This window comes from Pipistrellus kuhlii, unplaced genomic scaffold (assembly GCF_014108245.1).
Source record: "Pipistrellus kuhlii isolate mPipKuh1 unplaced genomic scaffold, mPipKuh1.p scaffold_m20_p_11, whole genome shotgun sequence".
Classification (NCBI taxonomy): Eukaryota; Metazoa; Chordata; class Mammalia; order Chiroptera; family Vespertilionidae; genus Pipistrellus; species Pipistrellus kuhlii.
In genome coordinates this window covers 51,227,285-51,246,116 of record NW_023425416.1, presented here as the reverse complement: position 1 = coordinate 51,246,116, position 18,832 = coordinate 51,227,285, and the positions used below count along the sequence as shown (strand labels likewise).

At 68.3% G+C, this 18,832-nt stretch overlaps 2 protein-coding genes across 10 annotated transcripts in view; both read right to left on the bottom strand.

The window, feature by feature from the left end:
• Nucleotides 1-4,943, bottom strand: part of CACNA2D2 (calcium voltage-gated channel auxiliary subunit alpha2delta 2) — a 94,399-nt gene extending 89,456 nt beyond the window's left edge. For 2 of the 9 annotated variants that reach the window (XM_045579550.1, XM_045579552.1), the window contains exon 1: nucleotides 4,615-4,941. In XM_045579550.1, coding sequence (XP_045435506.1) covers nucleotides 4,615-4,781 — 167 coding nt within the window. In that variant the 5' untranslated portion in view covers nucleotides 4,782-4,941. Of the gene's footprint in view, nucleotides 1-4,614 lie in introns of all 9 variants that reach the window. The other 7 variants (XM_036432195.2, XM_045579553.1, XM_036432197.2 and 4 more) reach the window with 5 other exon arrangements.
• An 11,467-nt stretch (nucleotides 4,944-16,410) lies between these two features.
• On the bottom strand, nucleotides 16,411-16,935 carry LOC118715781 (clumping factor B-like). The gene has a single exon (XM_036432398.1). It carries the CDS (start codon nucleotides 16,933-16,935, stop codon nucleotides 16,411-16,413), a length of 525 nt encoding a protein of 174 aa, XP_036288291.1.
• Nucleotides 16,936-18,832: the final 1,897 nt, after the last annotated feature.

The following is an 18,832-nucleotide window of genomic DNA, read 5'->3' as shown; positions in this document are numbered from 1 at the left end:
TGCCTCCTCTGCGAACAGTCAGGCTGGTCGGAGCTCACGGTGGGGCAGGCCGGGCGGCAGCTTCCAGGCGCCCAGAGTACCAGAGGCCAGGGTGGGAGTGCGAGCTCCTCCCGGGGGAGTGAGGTCCCTCGGGGCTGGGGTCTGCGGGGAGAGGAGCGGGGAGCCTGGGCCTGTCCTCTCAGTCCCAGGGCCCTGAGGGGAGGACGAGGAGGGCCGGGGAGGGCCCTGTCCCAGGTCCCACCACTGCCCAGCCCGAGGGGAGGGCTGGGCTGAGACCGCCTCGGACGGAGGCCCCAGGACCAGGCCGGCCCATGGCGGGGACTGGTAGGCCCTTCATGTGAAGATCTAACACACACACACACACACACCCCGCATCCCAACAAGACCAGGCCTCCTCCTGTGAGGCCCCACCCCACAGGCCCAGTCACCGGCACCAGCTGCGGCCACGGACCCAGAAGGCGGGGCCCCATGAGCAGGACCAGGGCCGGGGACACTAACCATTGCCCCGCCGGGTCCGGCCCGGGCGTCGGGCTCAGCGCTGTGGCTGGAAGGAGCCTCCCGGACTCCTTTGGCCCCCGGAGGTCCTGCGGGGCCGGCAGGTCCGGGGGAGGGGGGGGGCCTGGCTCTGCACCGGCCCCAGCTCCCCTCTCAGCCACAGGCCGCGCCGGCTCCTCAGGTTTCACGGGACACAGGGCGGGAGGGGAAGGCGGAAACCGCACGGGCCCCTCCCTCTGGAGCAGGAGTATCGCTTCTCCAGCCTCCCAGGCTCCGCGAGGAAACCTCCGCCTGACGCCCTGGCCTTTCCGTCCCCTGGGCCCGGGGCGCCCGCCCAGCCTGAGGGCCCGGCCATCACTTAGAGACAGAGGCTCTGCTGCCCACGCCCACGCCCACGCCCACGCCCACGCCCACGCCAGCCTGCGCACGCGGGCGGGGACGGAAGCGGGCAGAGGCGGGCACAGGGCTGTGAGGACCCGGCTTGGGGTGGCCATGGGCCCAGGAAGGCCCCTCAGAGGCAGAGCCAGAGCAGCAAGGTCACACGGGAGGCCTGTGTGCTCTGCCATCGGCCTGGCGACGTCCCCACAGCTGAGAGGGAGGGAGGGGCTGGCTGCCCGCCTCTAGGCGCTGACACCCCAGGCGGACGGGCACAGCCTGAGTGAGCGGCACGGCCCACGGGCGTCCTGGTGGTTGGGGCCATCAGCCTGCACCCGGAGCCCGCCCTGCCCACCAGGGCCCCGCCCTCTCCCACTAATTCCCACCCTCAGCACCTGAAGCAATTCTGTTATGTCAGTCGGGGAAACTGAGGCAAGATCATCCCCACGGAGAGGGTCAGCTCTGAAGACCAAAGCATGAGCCCGCGGGGCCTGCCCAACACCCAGTGTGCCCACACTGCCCCCTCCGGGAGCCGGCGGCCCCACCCGCCTCTGAGGGCCAGGAGCCGGCCGCGCCCACCTGTGCGGGCGGGGGGAGGAGGCACTCGGCACAGACGCGCGCTTCCACGCGTGACTGTCTCTCCTCGGGGACACCAGGGTGACTAAGAACCCAGAGGGAGACGCACCGCAGACAGGGGGGAGCTCATCTTAACGGCTCCCCTCGGGTTAGCCTGGACGGCTGGCCAGAGAGGCACCCCATAAAGGTGGGGCCCAGTGGGGGCAGCAGCCCAGGGCCCCCCCAAAGCCCTCCGCCCTGGGAGCTCCGCACAGCTCCCCGCCTTGCTTCCCCCACCCCCGGAAAAGGAGACGGGGACCCAGATGTATGAGGCCGCCTCCCTCTGACGGGAGAGCCACCGGGAGGTGCAGAGGCCCAGACAGACACACGTCACCCACCATTAACCGCAGCCAGACTGACGCATGCTCAGTCGAGGCACTCGGGAGGAGCGCACCCCCAGCTGTCACTCATCTGCCGGGGCGTCCAGACCCCCAGGCTCCTCTCTGTCCCCCACCCGTGCCCACCCGCACCCAGAGGAAGGCAGGCCCTGGCTGGCACCCCCCTGGGGCAGAGCAGGGCCAAGCAGGCAGCTCAGCAGGGTGCTTCCCCCAGTTCTCAGCGGGTGTGTGTGTGTGTGTGTGTGTGTGTGTGTGTGTGTGGAGCAGGGGCCAGAGACAGAGGTCCGAGGTGGTGGCAGGGGAGGCGGGCAGGGCAGGGGCGGAGAGAGAGGACAGGGACCAGCATGGACCAGCAAAAGGCGCAGGGCGGTGAGGAAGGATGAGAGACGGAGGAGGAGGCGGGAGGGCGAGAGGCCAGGGGCCCGGGGAGGAAGGAGACAGGAGAGGAGGCAACGCGGCCAGCCGCCCGCAGCCAGCGGCGCCGTCACGCCATCGCCACCTGCCACCACACGGGGCCGGGCAGGGCGGGAGCAGGAGGGACCGTGGCCGGTGTGTGCGCAGATCCCGCCCCGGCCACCCCGCTCCCGGCTCATACACGCGTGCAGGGACACACACGCGTGCCCTTGTGCCCAGGTGGCAGCCTCCTTGTGGGAAACCCTGATCCAGGTCCTAGTGGGGTGCCAGAGCCCCCCCAAACCAAAGCCCTGTCCTCTCCCCTCGGCGGCGCCCGGTGGGCACAGAGCCACGCGCCTGCCCGAGCGAGGGCAGCGTGACGGACGGCCCCCGGCCCCGCGCCCGCATCCTTAACGCCCAGCGGCGTGAGGAGCCGGTGAGGACGGGGCCTCTCCATGGGGGGCTGTCCCCCAGGGCCGTGAGGCTCCCCGCTCCCCCCCGAGAGCCACCTGTGTCATCTCACCCGGCCGGCCACGCTGACCCTGGAGAGTCCAGGGTGGCCTGCCCCACACCCCAACCCCAGCAGCCTCGGCCTCCGTCAGTTCAACCAGAGCCCCAACTCCCCCCAGCCCCGGTGGCCACGGGGATGGGGGCGGGGGCGCCTCCCCCCTCCTCCCCTCCTCCCTCCGAGCATCTGTGGGCATCGCCTCGGCAGGACCAGGGCGGCTGAAGGGCGCTGGCTGCCACGGTCAAACTCTGTGTCGTCACGCCGTCCCTCCCCTCCCCCTGGACCCTCAGAGCCGCACGGCCCTCCCTCTGCCCCCACCTCGTCCTCTCATCACGGTTTCCAAGACGTGGTGTCCCAAAGCCCCAGACCAGCCCCCCTCCTCTGGCGGGAAAGGAGCGTCCAGCTGGCGATGACCCCGTGGCCATCACTGCCTCCCAGCTGGGTCCGGGGACAGGTGGCCCCTCCTGCCAGGGTCTCCCACCGTCCTTCCCGGGGAGACCCCACGGCCCGCGGCCCGCTGACCGGCGGCCAGCCGGAGGCAGAGGGAGCGAGGGGGAGAGGGGAGAGGCGTCTGTGTGAACCTTCGCGGAGGATCTGAGGCCACCAGGCTTGGCTTTGCGGGGAAGGAACAACAGAGGAGCCACGCTCTCTCTCTGGCTCCCAACGCTGTGGTTCAGGTCCATCTCCCTCCCAGCAAACGGGAGGCAAAACGCACCCGTGAGCCCTCAACTTCCATGCGATCCCCTCCCCCCTACACACACACACACACACACACAGGCACGCACACGCACACACAAGGAAAACCCAGACAGTTGACAGAGGACACGTCCGTGCGGCACCTGTAATTTGCCAACTGACCGCCCGCCTGAGCCCGGCCAGGCTGAGCGAGGAGAGCGAGGCAGGAGGGGGGGCTGGGGGCAGCGCCTTCCCCTCCTTGCACCCCTCGGCGCACCCCTCGTCCGGGAGACCGGGTCCGAAGCAGGACCTCTCCTCCGGGGGCCGGTCTCACGAGGCACAGCCAGCCTCTCCCCTGCCCGAGGCCGGACCCTTCCCCTGCAGGCCGGGCAGCGGCTCCTTTTCCAGACCCTCCGTGGCTCCTGGCGAAGGAGACCAAGGAGACCGGGACAGGTGGCTCCCCGGGGAGACCGAGAACAGGCAGCAAGGTGGTTGCTGTGACCGGAAGCCAGAGGGGCCAGGGCTGTCAGGCTGTCTGGGCACGGAGGGGGGGGATAACGGGGGGACAGGGGGGCATGGTGCCCACTCCCACAGCCCGGGCACCTCTGGCCACGCTCACCCGGAGGGAGGAAGCGGAGTTTGGGCTCCGGCGGAGGGAGAGGCTGGGGGGCAGGAAAAGGGCAGAGCGGGCAGGCCCAGGAGAGCGGCCGCGGGGGTCCTGTCCGCCATCCATTCCCCTCTGCCCCCTCCCGGGCACCTGCGCCTCCCGGCCGGGCTCACCGGGCACCCTGCCCCCAGGCGCCGCGGGGCGGCCAGGACCGAGGACCCTGAGCCGCGCCAGGCGCCCACATTCTCTGCACCGGCCCCCCTCTCCCAGGAAAAAGCCTGGAGACAGGTGCGGGGTGCCCGCGCCTCCGGCTGCGGGGCGCCAGGCTCCCCCCGGAGGCCGGGTCCGCCGCCCCCGCGCCCAAGCCCAGGCCCCTCTGACCCGGCCCGGGAGCCGCGGGCCAGCTCGGACCCCCGCCCGCCCCCGGGGGAGCTGGCGCCGCTCCTCGGCGGGGGCGGGGGGGGCGGGGGAGCTCCGCGGGGAAGTTTCGCGACGCAGCCGCGGGCGCCGGGACGCGGCCGCCCGCCCTGGGGCTCGGGGCTGGGGTGCCCGGCGGGCGGCGGGCCGGGCCGGGCCGGGCCGGGGCGGGCGGCGGGCGGGGCACTCACGTGTGCAGCTGCGGGAAGCTGTAGGCGGCGGCGCCGGGGGCGGCGGGCGGCAGCAGCAGCGGCGGCAGCAGCAGCAGCAGCAGCAGCAGGCGCGGGGGCCGGCCGGCGGGGCGCGGGGCGCCGGGGCCGGGCCGGCGGGCGCCGCAGGTCCGAGCCGGCACCGCCATGTTTCCATGCAAGGGCGGCGGGCGCCGCGGGCGGGGGCGGGCGCGGGCCTCTCCGCCTCTGCGCGGGGCCTCGGTGCGCGGGCCGCGGCGCCTCTGCGGCCGCCGAGCCGGTGCGCGATGCGTCCGCCGCGGGCTCCCGGCGCTCTGAGCGCTCGCCCGCCCGGGACCGGCGCTCAAATAGCCGCGGCCCGGCCCCGGCGCCGCCTCCGCCGCCGGCCCGCCCCCGCGCGCCCCCGCCCGCGCGCCCCCGCCCGCGCGGCCACGCGCCCGCCGCCCGCGCGCGCCCCGCCGCCGGTCCCCGGCCCCGCGCCGCCCGCCGGCCGCGGCGCCCGCGCAGCCTCGGAGGGCGCGACCTTCAGCGCGGGCGGCGGCGGGCCGGGATGGCAGCCTTCGCGCCGGCGGAGCGCGCAGGGCTTGGTGACCGCGGTGGCGGCAGCCGCCTCCCGGGCCGGAGGGGGACGCCGGGGCAGAGGGAAGGGCCAAGGCTCCTTGCCCCCTGCGCGGACCCGGGCCCACACCCGCCGCTGTGAGGGCTGAGGATGCGGGGCGCAGCCCCTGCAGCCACTCGTGTCCGTCCCCGGGCCCCGCAGCGCTGCGCGGCCGCCCCCGCACAGAGCCCTGCCTCCCCGAGGCTGCTGTCAGTTCTTCCTCTCCGGCCCGGGGCCTCGGAGCCTCAGCTTTCTCCGGGTGGAGGCCTGTGTGCCCCCCCCCCCTTTCCAGGATGAAGTGAGAACGGGAGTGAGCTGCTGGGCAAATCCAAGCACCCAAGGCTGGGGAGAGGGAGCACCCCCCGAGGTCCCCACCACGGTGCCCCTGGTGCAGAGCGGGTGTGAGAATGCTCCTTGCCGGCCGCGCACAGGGCCAGACCTTCTGGACTCTGCTTAACACGAGGAGTGAGGGACGGAGACCACCCCATGCTCCCTGGGTGCAGGGCCATCACCCACTCACGGTGGCCTCCAGAGGATTTGCCGTGGGGGGGACAAGCGTGGTGGCCCCCGGCCTGAGGAGGGCGGGGCCGGGTCTGGGGACAGCCTCCTGGCACTCCCTCCTGCCGGCTGTCCCCTCCTCCTCTCAGGGCCTCAGGGCCCAGACAGGGTAGTCCTCAGCCCCAAGTTTGAGGTCCCCAAAACATTACAGAGGAAGGCGGGGCCCTGGGCCCCCACTCCTGACAGGCCTGGCATCTAGTGAACAGGAGGGGCTGCTGGGTCCCGGGAGGCCGGGCCCGGCTGGCTCCCTGAGCCACTGCCGGACGGTGCCAGGTGCTCCTGCCCACCTCCGGGCAGGGGGACCCCAGGCTGGACAGAATTTGGGGGAAAGAGTTCTGCATAGAAGCCCACAAGCCTTGGCTAAGCAGCCGCCCCCAGCCCCGCCCGCTGGTGCCATCTCGACGGCTCTCCTCCAGGCTGAGGCATCCTCCGGGCTGTTTGGCCCCCGGGAACCAGCTCATGGCCTCACCCTCCTGGCTGCCACCCGGGGTGGGGAGGCCCCTCTCCCCGGCACACTCGGCGGTGGCAGGTGAGAGATGTCAGGGGCAGCCTCCCTGCCGTTTGACCCCGGATGGCCGCGCTGCCCCCGGAGTCCAGGCCGGGCGGGGGCGGCCGTCAGGGGCGGAAGTCGGGCCTGTCGCTCCAGGCCCCGCAGATGTGCACCTAATGGAGCCGCGGGTGCCGAGGGGGCGGCGGGAGGTTCGGGTTGACAGGCCGTTAAAGGAAGACGGATAAGGAGGAGAGGCGATTAGGAGTAAACGGGGAGTAAGTTACGCACTGCCACCCCAAGCTCACAGCACTCCGTCTCCTGGCGGCGGCCCCAGCCCCCGGAGGGGGTCCTCCCCTGGCAGGCACCATGCAGTGTTCCACAGCGGAAGCCTGAGCCGCCCGCCTGGCCAGCGGCGCCTTGCTGGGAGGGGCGGGGCAGCGGGGCAGGAAAGCCTTCTGTGGCTGGGGGCCTGGCCGGTGCCAGTTCTGCATGTGGGCTGGGCAGCCCAGGAGAGACTGGGAGGTCTTTATGGTAAACCTACTATGTGTGGAGCAGTCCCTGGCGTGGTTATGCCCCGTGCAGAGGAGGAAGTCCATGGGGCACCTGGGGCAGCAAGGTCCCCACGTCAGCCTGGCCAGCGTGGCTCAGGGGTGAGCGTCGACCTAGGAACCGGGAGGTCACGGTTTGATTCCCCGTCAGGGCACAGGCCCAGGTGGCGAGCTCGATCCCCAGTAGGGGGCGTGCAGGAGGCAGCCGATCCATGATCCTCTCTCATCGGTATCTCTCTCTCCTCTCCTTCCCTCTCTGACATCAATAAAAATACATTAAAAAGGACATTTCCACTGCAGCCTGCTCACCTCCCTCTGCTGTTACACCGGCCGGTGGGCTGATGGCTCCATCCTCTTAGGGCTTTGCTGCCACATGGACCAGGGTATTATGGACCCACAGACACCACTTGTTGCAGGAAGCTTTCCTGCACAGCCCCTTCAGCTCCAAGCCCTCCCCTTCCTGTGCCCATTCCCCTGCCTCAGCCCCGACCTACCCACATGCCACAGCCTCTGCCTGCACTCTGGACTCTTGACTGAGTCTCCTTGTCCCTGCCCTTCCCTCAGGGCCCCACAGAGTGTTGGCACAAGGACTTTCTCCAGAGCCCGGGGAGGCTGTGCCCAGGAGGAGTGGTCTGGTCTGGACGTGAGAAGCGACAGCTTTGGCACCAGATATCCCCGGTGGCGAAGGCAAGCCCCGTGGCCTCCCTGAGCCTGTTTCCTTGTCCACAATGGGAGGCGGGGACCCACCTGCAGGGGGAGCTGGGGACCAAAGCCTGACCTACCTCAGAGGCAGGCCTGCTGCCTCCAGGAGCCCGTCCTGGTGGTGTCCTCCCCGCCAGGAGCTGCTCTGGACAGCCTGGAGTTCCTCAGAGCGGTCTGGTCCATCCCGCGCCTGCCGACGGGAAATGGGGGCCCAGGGAGGGCGGCGCAGGGATTGAGGGGTGACAATCAAAGATTCTCCCTCATCATTGATGTTTCTGTCTCTCCCTCTCCCTTCCTCTCTGAAATCAATAAAATATAATAATAACAACAACAACAACAACAGCCCTAACCGGTGTGGCTCAGCGGATAGAGCATCGGCCTGCAGACTGAAGGGTCCCAGGTTCGATTCCGGTCAAGGGCATGTGCCTTGGTTGTGGGCACATCCCCAGTAGGGGGCGTGCAGGAGGCAGCCGGTCAATGTTTCTAACTCTCTCCCTCTCCCTTCCTCTCTGTAAAGAATCAATAAAATATATTTTAAAAAACCACAAAGAGGCTCGCTCTGGGCTCTGGGCTCAGGGCTTGGTTCTGTCCTCTGGGCCCCTCCCAGCCACCGGGGCCCTCAGAGTCCTCAGCACCCCTCTTGGGAGGACCCTGAGCGGAACACCTGCAGGGGGTCCCCCGGCACCACCCCCGTCCCAGGCGTGGTGGAGGAGGGGCACACAGGCCCAGGCCCGCAGCCCACGGTGGCCAGAGAGAGCGAGGAGAGAGCAAGAGCATTAGGTGTCTGTTCAGCTTCCAAATAAATAAACGTCACTTTCCGGACGCCGCCCGCCTGGGGTGGAGGCAGAGTGTCAGCGGCTCAAAGTCAGGCGCTGAGGAGCCGCCTACCATCACGCCGACGCCCCATCACACCGACGCCCCATCACACCGACGCCCCATCAGCCAAACGCGGCAAATTGCTTCCTCCTCCGCTGCCCCAGGCCCCCCGGAGAGAGCGGAGAGGAGGTGGGGCCAGGCCTCCCCCACGGGCCTGGGAGGGCTCGGCCGGCTCCCACTCCCCCACCCCCTCCATTTCGTGGATCCAGTTGTCGGCCATTCTGGAAGCAAGCGGTCCCTCTCCTGCAAATGAGGAAACTGAGGCGCAGGGGGCGCCAGAGCAGGCCGGCGACGTGACCTCTGGAGGAGGCAGCGCTGCTCAGGGCGTGGGCGAGGGGGAGCCATTGCGGGCCCACAGCCCCACCAGGCGCCGAGGGGGAGCTGGCAGGAATGGGTGAGGGCGTGCGTGGCCCGGGGCCCGGGACCTGGTCGGGCCCAGGAGCACCTCCTGGAGCAGAGGCTTCGGGGCTCCAGCGCCTGCTCAGAGCGTCCTTGGCTTCTGCTGTCACCCCATCGTGGCTCAGCCTCTGGGGCCGCGGTTAGGGTTGGGCAGGCCCCGGCTCACCATCACTTAATCTAACGGATGGCGCAGCTCCTGTGAGGGGCAGTTAGCACTTCATTTGCGGAGCCTGGAAGACGGATGGGCCCGGGTTCTTCGATTACTGAGAGGCAGATGCCAGGGAGGCAGCGGGAGGAGAGCGGTGGGAGTGGCTGGCCCCGAGAGGCTGCCCGGCCACCGGGTGCTGGTGGCCGCGCTCTGGGCCTCCCCTGGGCTCCGGGCACCGGGCAGGGAGGCGCGGGAGGCTTTCTGCCGAGAACCTGTCCGTTTTCCCGTTGGTGCTGGGGCCGGTCTCTGCCTGCAGCCCTTGCTGCTCTCCGGGGGCCGGCCTGAGGTGAGGAGGGGCAGGGAGCCGGGAGGAAGGAGCAGGGACTCACCCCGGTCGGTCGGTCGGTCGGTCAGTCAGTGGGAGAGGCCTGGGGATAGGGGTCCCTGAGGGGCCCCTCTCAGCCGGATCTGTGGTGGAGTAGCCAGGCCGTTGGCTGAGAGCGGAACCCGAGCGCACTTAGGATTCAGCAGCCACCCCGGCCTTCCGAGGAGGAGGCTTCCGGCCAGTCCCCCCTGGGAGACCCTCAGCGGCACTGGCCCAGGGCGGCGGGCGCCATCAGGGTCTGCCGAGGGCGGTCCCGCTGGGGCTGCTCTGTTGGCCGGGATGCCCTGGAAACACACAAGACAGGCGGGAGCAGGCCGGGCAGGCAGGTCGGGCTCCAGCTGGAAGGCGGGCACCGTGGGGGCTGGGCCGGCGGACACCGCTCCTCTCTCTGCCCGAGGAGCCCCCGCGGAGGCACCGGAGGGAGCGGTGGTCCTGCCAGGAGGCACTGGCTCTGCAGTGTGGCCGGAAGCCGGCAGGGCAGAGGCTGGCGGGGGCCATGGGACGCAGGTGGGCTGGCTGAGGGAGGGCAGCGCTGCCCAGAGGTGTGGGGTGGGCAAAGGGAGGTAGTCCAGGGCACAGTGCCAGAGCCGGCCATGGCTTGCATGGGTTTTGGATCCCGTCAGGGTCTGGGCGTCTGGAGGTGGTGGAGCCCCAGGGGGCTGTCAGGGGCAGCAGGTCCTCTGGGGACCTCCCTCCATTCCGTAACGGCAAACCCGGCCTCAGAGGCGCTCTGGGCTGGGCCCACAGTCTCCGAGTGAGGTGGCACCTGGAACCAGACCGCAGGCCCTGGGTCCTCGTGTGGGGCCATCCGTGGCACCCTCCGGTGGACACCTCTGGCCCCGTCCCCATCTTGGTGCCTGTTTGCCACTGGCCCAGGGGTCGGCAAGCTGCAGCTCACGAGCCACATGCAGCTCCTTGGGCCCTTGAGTGTGGCTCTTCCACGAAACACCACGTACAGTGCAACTGGAACTCCGTGGCCCATGCACAGAAGTCGGTTTTCAGCTCTCCAAAGAAATGTCCATCGTTGTACTGTTGACATTTGGCTCTGGTGACTAATGAGTTTGCCGACCACTGCACTGGCCGGTGACAGGCCAGCGCTGTGGCTGGCAGAGCCAGGCAGGTGGCAGGACAGATGCAAACAGCAGAGGCCCCTCGGGGGCTCAGAGACAGACCCTGGAGGTCTGGGAAGCTCCAGCAGAGCCGAGCCCTTCCCTGCAGAGGCGGCGGCCGGAGAGCGGTGCGGGGCTCAGGCAGGCAGGTGGGCGGGCGGGGTGCTGGGAGGCTGAGCGTCGGAGGAGGGCGAGGAGGCTCCGGCCTGCGTATGTGCCCATCGGCTGGAAGGGCTCCATGCCCGCCTGCCGCCCAGCCTTCCTGGCAGCCCCAGACCTTCCTGCTGAGGTCTTAATTTCTAGAGGAGCGAGGAGGAGCTTCGGAGAGGCAGAGGCGGGTGTAGAGACACTGGGGAGACAGAGACCTCGGGGAGCGGAGGATGTGGACTCAGCAGCTTGCGGGACCTGCGGAAGATCCCAGCCAGCTGCCGAGGGCGCAGGAGCAGGCGTGGACAGGAGGCTGGCGATGAGTCAGGCCGGGCGGGCGTGGGGGAGGGCGCCCGGGCCGGGAGGGCAGGCAGGAATGCCAGGCAGGCTCAGGCCCGGGGCGGGGGGGGGGGGGGGGGGGGCAGTGCTGATGAATGGCTAAGTGACTACCGGACACTCCATCACCGCCTTCAGGCCGGGCCTGGGGTCAGGCCTCCTCTGTGCTGACCCGGCCCACCCTGCAGGCCAGGTCCCTGGGAGGGAGGTGGATCCGGCCCTCGGAACTCCTCCCGGATTCCTGTGCTGCTCTTGGCCAACTGTGTGCTGTGCTGTGTGTGTGTGTGTGTGTGTGTGTGATGGGCCTGGGGGCTCTGCATAAGGCCGCCACTCAGTGTCCCCCTCCCCCCAACACAGACGCGGGAGGCTCCGGAGCCTGGCCCAGCGGCTCCTGCCCAGAGTCGGACGGGTCTGGAACCTCTTCCCGCAGGCCCTTCTGACCCCTCACCCTCTGCGGCCTGCTCTTGGCGGAGCCTGGGGACCACACTTCGGCCGCCCCGAGGGTCTAGCTGCAGCTTCTGGGTCACCGGGAGCTGAGGAGGCTCCGCCCCTCTGGGGTGTGGCCCCCCAGCCTCCCCGGGGCCGTGAGCTCCCTCTTCTCTGTGCAGAAGAACAGGGCGTGCCCGGGTCACCCTGGCTCTCCCGAGACTTCAGGCGAGAATTCCTGATGTTTCCTCCTGAACGTGAACGAGGGTCCGAGCCCATCGCCGCCCCTCCCCCCGCCTCCCCCACCGCACACCGGCCTGGGCGGGAGGGCGCCTCCTCCTCAGTGGGTTCCGGGTGGACAGTGCCAGCCCCGCAGAGCGGGCGGAAGAGGAAACGGAGGCCAGGAGGTGGAGTGGGATGCTGGGTCTGGGCATGAGCAGCGTGTTGTAACCTTAAAAAAAAAGTATGCATGAGCCCGTCTTATTTCAATATGCAAAACTATGCACATGGCATGCAAATGAGCGCTTCCTGTCTGCTCCCAGCCAGGGTGGCTGGCAGTGCCGCAGCCTCTGGATCTGATGACATCCCACAGGAAGCCCCCTCTCTCCTGCTTGACTGAGCCCCTCTGCCCTGCCTGTTCCCCCCCTCCCTCTCCCCCACTTCCGGGCTGGGCTTTAGGAAGTCTCCGGGGGTCTGATCCCACAGGCACAGCGGGCAGATAAGGCAAGGCCCCTCACTCCTCCTCCACCCCCCTCCGGGGCCCCGGGCACTCCGGGATTCGAGGCCTGCCCTCCGCTGGGGGCCTGTGGGAAGGCTCCCGGAGGCGAGGAGAGGCTGTGCCGTGAGGGCAGCGCGGGGGGCTGGGCGAAGGCGGGGAGGGGGATCCGCTCGGGAAGCCAGCGAGATCCGCTCTGTCGCGGGGAGCGAGGCATCTCGGTGATGGAGGAGCGTGGGGCGCTGGAGCAGGCCGGCCGGGTGCCCGGCGGCTGTTGGGCGGACACAGCTATGGCCACAAATCATGGGAGAAACGTCCCAGGAGCACAGGCTGGAAAGGACAGTCGTCCGGGCGCCCGGCCTGAGTCACAGCGGGAGGCGGAGACACCCACTGGGCCGGGCGACACGGTCCCTGCACCTCGGTCTCCTTGGCGGGAAGCGGGCCCCACAAGCCCCTCCTCTTCCTCTCAGGGCCGCCGGGAGTCCTCGGGGCTTGATCCTTGGTGGAGTCATCAGCAGGCAAGGAAGGGGTGCCTCCGGGTGTCCTGGCACCCACTATGTCACCTCTCAGCTGCCGCAGGCTCCCAGGCTGCCCGGGGCCTTGGCACTGAGTCCCAGCCGGGGCGGGACTGGGCGGCACCCGTGTCAGTGGCCGGTCAGAGAGGCCGGGGCAGTGCGAGGCCCCCCTGGAGCTGCTGAGTGAGGTGCACAGCAGGGCCGGCTGGCCTGCGGGGGAATGCGGCAAATGGCGAGCGGAGGCACGTGCCCAGCTCCGTCTGGAAGCTTCCGTGAGAGCGGTTCCGGGAGGACCGCGGGCCCAGACGGATTGCCGTCACATCGCCAGGTGGGGGCGGTGCCCAGTGGGGAGGGCCGGGGTCCGCGCGCCTCTTCCGGAACGCTGCATTCCTCCCAACGCTCGCTAAGCGACAGGGAATTCATTTCACACTCAATTGGAGGCAGATCCCCCACCCTTGACAGATGGAGGTGGGGTGCTCCGACGGAGGGTGAGTGAGGGTCCCGGGGTGTCCGGAGGCTCCCCGAACAGCCTCAGCCCGCACGCTCCCGGCCGGAGGCGGGCACAGGCCCAGCTCCAAACACGCGTGGGCTGGGCCGACGCTCCTTGGACGACCTTGGGGGGGGCCTCCTGCAGCCGCGGGCTGTGGCCCGGCCCGGGGCGCTGGAGCAGGGGCAGAGGCCCTCTCTCCCGGCCCCCCATGGGCCCCCCATCTCAGACAGGGGGTCCTTAGTCACTCCCCCGCCTGCGGTCGCCGGGGCCCGGGCGGGCTGGGCTGCCTCCTGGCTCGGCTAATTGGAGAGGCTCCCCCTCGGCTGCTTCCGTAAGTGATGCGAATCCCGCAGCCAGAGGCCGGTGATGGACAGCCCTGTCACAGCAGCCTGAGTGTGTGAGAGCAATTGTTCTGGGGAAGGCTGCCATTGCTCGGGCCCGGGCTGTGCGGGCACCGCGGGCAGAGCCAGCCTGGCCTCCCTGCCCGGCCCCCGCCCCCACCCGGCCCGGCCCCGGCCTGCCCCGCCACCAGGGCCCGCCCCGTCTAGCCCGCCCCGCGCGGCTCCCGCACGGTATCCTTGTCATAACAGTCAGAGCAGCCGAGAGATATTGCTCCTCAACCCTCAACACACATTTTTATAACCTTCCTGTTTAATAGGAAAGAGACAGCTCCAATTAGCTGGGAATATTCCGCAGAAATGGGATTATTTTAAAAGCTCCGGCAATATTATAACAGCTTCAGCGAGTGAACAGCTGTCGCGGCCCCGCCCGCCATGCGCACTGCGCCTCCCGCGCCCTCGTGGTAGCGGGCGGGGGCGGGGGACTCACCCCCTCTGCAGGCACCCCAGGGGCCCGGATTCCGCTCTGGCTGGCAGGCAGGATGTAAGCGGTGGGATGTGGGGGCAGCCAGCCCTCCCGCTGCAGTTGGACGAGGCCTCGCGGGCCTGCCTTTCCCAGGGAAGCCAAGGTCACCTCTAAGGGCTTCCAGCCCGCCTGCCGCCCCCGGACCAGACCTGTGCCCGCTGTGAGAGACCTCCTGCCATCCCCACCTCCCAGCCTCTCCCAGGCAGCTGCCTCCGGCCTGCGCTCCCAGGCTTCTTGGTCAAAGGCACAGGACTCCCTCTGGCTCCTGGGCATTTTCTGAGCCCCTCTGCCAGGCCTGCCCTCTGCCAGGCCTGCCCTCTGCCAGGCCTGCCCTCTGCCAGGCCTGCCCTCTGCCAGGCCTGCCCGCCGGGTGAGCATTGTACTCGAAGGCCCCTGCTCCAATGGCCAACCCCTCGGAGCCTCGTCCACTCCCAACCCAGCCGCTGTGCCCCTTTCCGCCAGAGGGGTCTCTCTCTGTTTCTTTGCCCACCACGGCGGGCAGCTCTATCAGTAACGGGTCTAAGCCCCAGAGCTGGGGCAGGGTCTGGGCTCCAGGCCTTTCTCCCTCTGCCCACGCTGCCCACGCTGTCCTGCCGGCAGGCCTGGAGAAGGGGCTCCCAGCCCCACTCCCAGAGCCCCAGGCCGTCTCAGCCGCAGCCCCTGCTTAGGTGGCAGCGGCCTTGGCCCGGCCTCACCAGGCCTCTTTAGCCTGCGGGGCCGAGGGCTCTGCTTTTTACCTCTGTGTCCAGAGGGCCTCACCTGGCCCTATGGTGCCCAGCCCGCCTCGAGGCTCAGGTTAAACAACAGACAACATCTGAACACCTTCAGCGACCGTGGCATCTGGCCCGTGGAGCTGCCATCACGGCTAAGGAAACGGCCCAGTCAGGGGAGCACCAACACCGTGTTCTACGGCAGGGCAGCAGGCAGACCCGGGTGGCTGCCTCAGCCCTGGCACTGGGCCCTGGTGGGCCTGGCACAGGTGATGGTGGGATGTGAACCCTTGGCCGTAGTGCGGGGGATGGAGAGAGCCATCCTCGGTTGCTCAGGTGGCCATAAACACAGCCCTCTCTGCTCGGAGGAGTCGGGAACCCCATGAGGCCCTGCCTCTGAGGCAGGACCCCGGGGCTAAGCGGGGGGAGGGGGAGGGAGCATGGGGGCAAGGCTGCTGGGCAGGCGGCCTTCTGTGGGCACTCTGTGGCAGAGCCAGGGCAAGAACTGGGCCACTGGGGGCACTTTGGGGTCCCCGATGCCCCACTCACCCACCCTGCCAAGTCCCCTCCAGTTTGGCCCAGGATCGTGGGGCCTCAGGATGCCCCTCGAGGCGCACGGGAGGGTCCAGGCCCAGGCACACGGAGCCGGGGCCGCTCCCAGCGCGGGGCCCGCCCTCCCCAGGCCCAGGTCTCGGGGACCTGGTCGGCTGGGGGTGGGGGTGGAGGCTGGGGGATGGGGACCATTTCAGGGCCGCGGGGAGGAGCCGCCAGGAGCCGCGGCAGGATGCAAACGCGCCATGTGCCAAATGGGAGAATGAATCTTACACCCAGACAAAGTGACTTTTATCACGTTAACGACCGTGGTGTGCTCATCACGGCTCCACGGGGAACGGGCCTGGATGCTTTCCTCTCAGCTCTGCCTCCAAATGAAGGCATTCCCCCCTCGGAGCACACAGCCGAGCCTCCGACGGGACCGAGAAGCCCGACTCAGCGAAAACGGAACAGGGGATTAAAGAGTCTCATCTGTGCCTCTGGCAACCACAGGCTGAGCTAGCTGAGGAGCTGGGTGCGTGAGGGGCCTGCCCTCCCCCATTCCTGGCCTCCGTGTGCCCTTTGGTACCAGGAGGGAGGGCGGCTAGAGTCCAGTCCTTACACTCAGGGCTGCTGTGGCTCAGCCTCGTCCCAGTCTCCTGTCAGCCTGGTGTCCGGTGTGTCTGAGGTCAGCCAGACTGGGCCTCCCGCAGGGCAAGCCGGACAGAATCATGGCTGGGTCGGTGGCGCCCCCAGTGGCCAGCGCTGCGTCCTGCATGGAAGGGCACGGGTTGCTGGTGGAGTCTGGGAGAAGGAAGATCTTAGTCCTGAGGATCCCCAGCCCCGCACCCCGTGCCCATCTCCGCAGCACAGCGACTCCATGCTGGGTTGTCAGGAGGCAGGAAAACACCGTCTGATGCTGTACGGCCGCCCAGCCCGGCCCCAGCCGGCGGGCCCACTCACCGGCTCAGGCGGACGGGGGGAGAGGCCAGCCCGTATCTGGGAACCTCTGCCGGCGCCGGGCAGTGCTCTCCGAGGGCCCGCCCGGGGCAGGCAGGCGGCGCTCGGGTGACAGAGGTCAGCGGACAATTAGCGGCCCCGGGAGGTGATTAATCAACATCCCAGGCCTCCGTCCGGCGCTGCGGCCGCTGCTGCCCATGGCCGTGGCAGTGAGGGCCAGGCCAGGCTGCCAGGAGCAAACCACCTGCTGTCCGCACCCCCATCACCAGCACAATCACGGCATCAACACTGATCAGGGCTCAATGTTGCTGTCTCCGTCACAGTCGCTGTCACCATCACTGTCACCATCACAGTCACTGTCACTGTCACAGTCACCGTCACAGTCACCATCACAGTCCCATTCACTGTCACCATCACAATCACCATCACTGTCACTGCCACCGTCACAGACACCATCACTGTCACTGTCACCGTCACACTCACTGTCACTGTTGCCATCACAATCACCATCACAGTCCCATTCACTGTCACTGTCACAGTCACCATCACTGTCACTGTCACCATAACAGTCACCATTACTGTCACCTTCATAATCCCCTTCACAGTCATTGTCACCGTCACTGTCCCCTTCCCTGTCCCCTTTACAGCCACTGTCACCATCACAGTCACTGTCATCATCACAGTCACCATCAGTCACTGTCCCCATTCCTGTCCCCTTCACAGTCCCTATCACTGTCACAGTCACTGTCACAGTGACAGTCACCATCACTGTCCCTATCACAGTCACAGTCACAGTCACCGTCCCCATCACCGTCATCATCACCGTCCCATCACCGTCCCCATCACCATCACTGTCCCCATCACCGTCACCATCACCATCCCCGTCCCCATCCCCGTCCCCATCACCATCCCCGTCCCCATCCCCGTCCCCATCACCGTCCCCATCACCGTCCCCATCGCCGTCCCCATCACCATCCCCATCGCCGTCCCCGTCCCCATCACCGTCCCCATCGCCGTCCCCATCACCGTCACCCTCGCGGGGGCATCAGCAGCCAGCCAGGGCTCACGGTCACCATCCCAATCACACGCACCGTGCTTGCTCTTCCCAACTCAAGACACACACACACACACTGTCCCCTCATCCGACTCTCCCTGCCCCAAAGACACCAGGTGCCTGGCTGGTGGGGAGATTGAGGTGCAGAGCGGGGAAGGCCACGCTGGGCTAACCCCGGTGAGACCCTGGCCTCCTGGCACACCGCTGGCCATCCCTGCCACCGTCCCCCCTCCTGGTGCCAGCTGTTCCAGAACGGGTCCTCCCTCCCCGTGGGAAGGGCTGTTTCTCTTCCGCTTCCTGTCCCTCACAGGTCGGCCGAGGCCCTGCTCCGGGCCAGCCTCACGGACACCCAGCTGAGCGTCAGCCCAAAGCCGCACAGTGTCAGCAGAGCGCCGAGGCCTGGGTCTCGCAGCAGCAGGAGGCGGTGGCGCAGGGCAGACACGCCGCCCGGCCACAGGCAGCAGGGAGGCCCCTGTAGCTCAGAGGCCAGGAGAACGGGGTTCCCATCCTGTCTGTGCCTCCATCCGTCTGGCCTGTAGCGGAGGGCAGGGCAGGGCAGGCCCAGGGCCCCGGACTCAGCAGGGAGGAGCCATGGCCGCCTGGTCCCCAGTCCTGTTCCCCGTCCTGTGCCCAGCCCCCCCGGAGGGGCAATCTCTCCTCCATCAGAGGCCGGCGGAGGGAGTGATTTATCATTCCAGTCCATTATGCCTGTTTCCAGAGAAACTAATTATGGTGCATTGTTGTATTAGATACTTTCAGAAAGATTACATTTTCTTACTTTGGCCGATAAAAAAATTAAATCCATCAGTTTTCCTAAACACATTACAGTAAAGACAGACTCGCTCCTCGTAATTATTAATCAGCCGGATTTAATGCAAAGCGTTTGACTTCGGCTCAATACAGTCACGAACAATGTCCCGGGATCGCATTTGGTATTGAAACAATTTTTCAATTTATTAAAAAGTCATTAAAGAGCTTGGGGTGGGACGTGTGGGAGCGGGGGAAGCTGCTGAGTCAGGGCTGTGGATCTGGTGGGGAGGGGGGCAGGAGACGGGGACTCTGCAAGTCGGAAGGGACCCCGGTCTGTCTCACTGAGGCCCAGCTCTGTCCCAGGGGCCTGCTCCAGGGGGACCGGACCTGGAGACCTCAGCCCCTGCCTCAACCCCAGCCCACGCCACCCAGACTGTCCCTCCGGCTAGGAGCGCCATGGGACAGGGCAGTGGCCGCAGGGTCCCTCTGGGAGCCCTGAGCCGCGTCCTGTGTGGTCCGCACAGAGCCGGTGCCCGGCCTCCGCCCCCTGCCCACCCAGACCAGAGGCCCCCGCCCCCGGGGACATGTGGCTGTTTGGAAGGGCGCCTGGCGTGCCGGGCGCTGGCTCCAGCGGCTGCCCCGCTCACTCAGTCATTTAATTACTCCTCTGACACCCCCTCCGCCCGGGAGGGGTCCGCAGGGCTGAGGCTGCCCGGCTCCGAGCCCCGCGCACTGCGCCCTGGCCCGGCCGGGAGCCGGGAGGCAGCAGCAGCAGGACCGGGCTCAAGCCACGGCCCAGCCACATGCAAACGGGTGACCTTGAGCACACCAGCTACCCTTGCTGTGCCCAGCTTCCCCGCCCGTCTGTCTGTCCCTCCTGACGGGCACTGTCCCCTCTGCCCTCTCCATC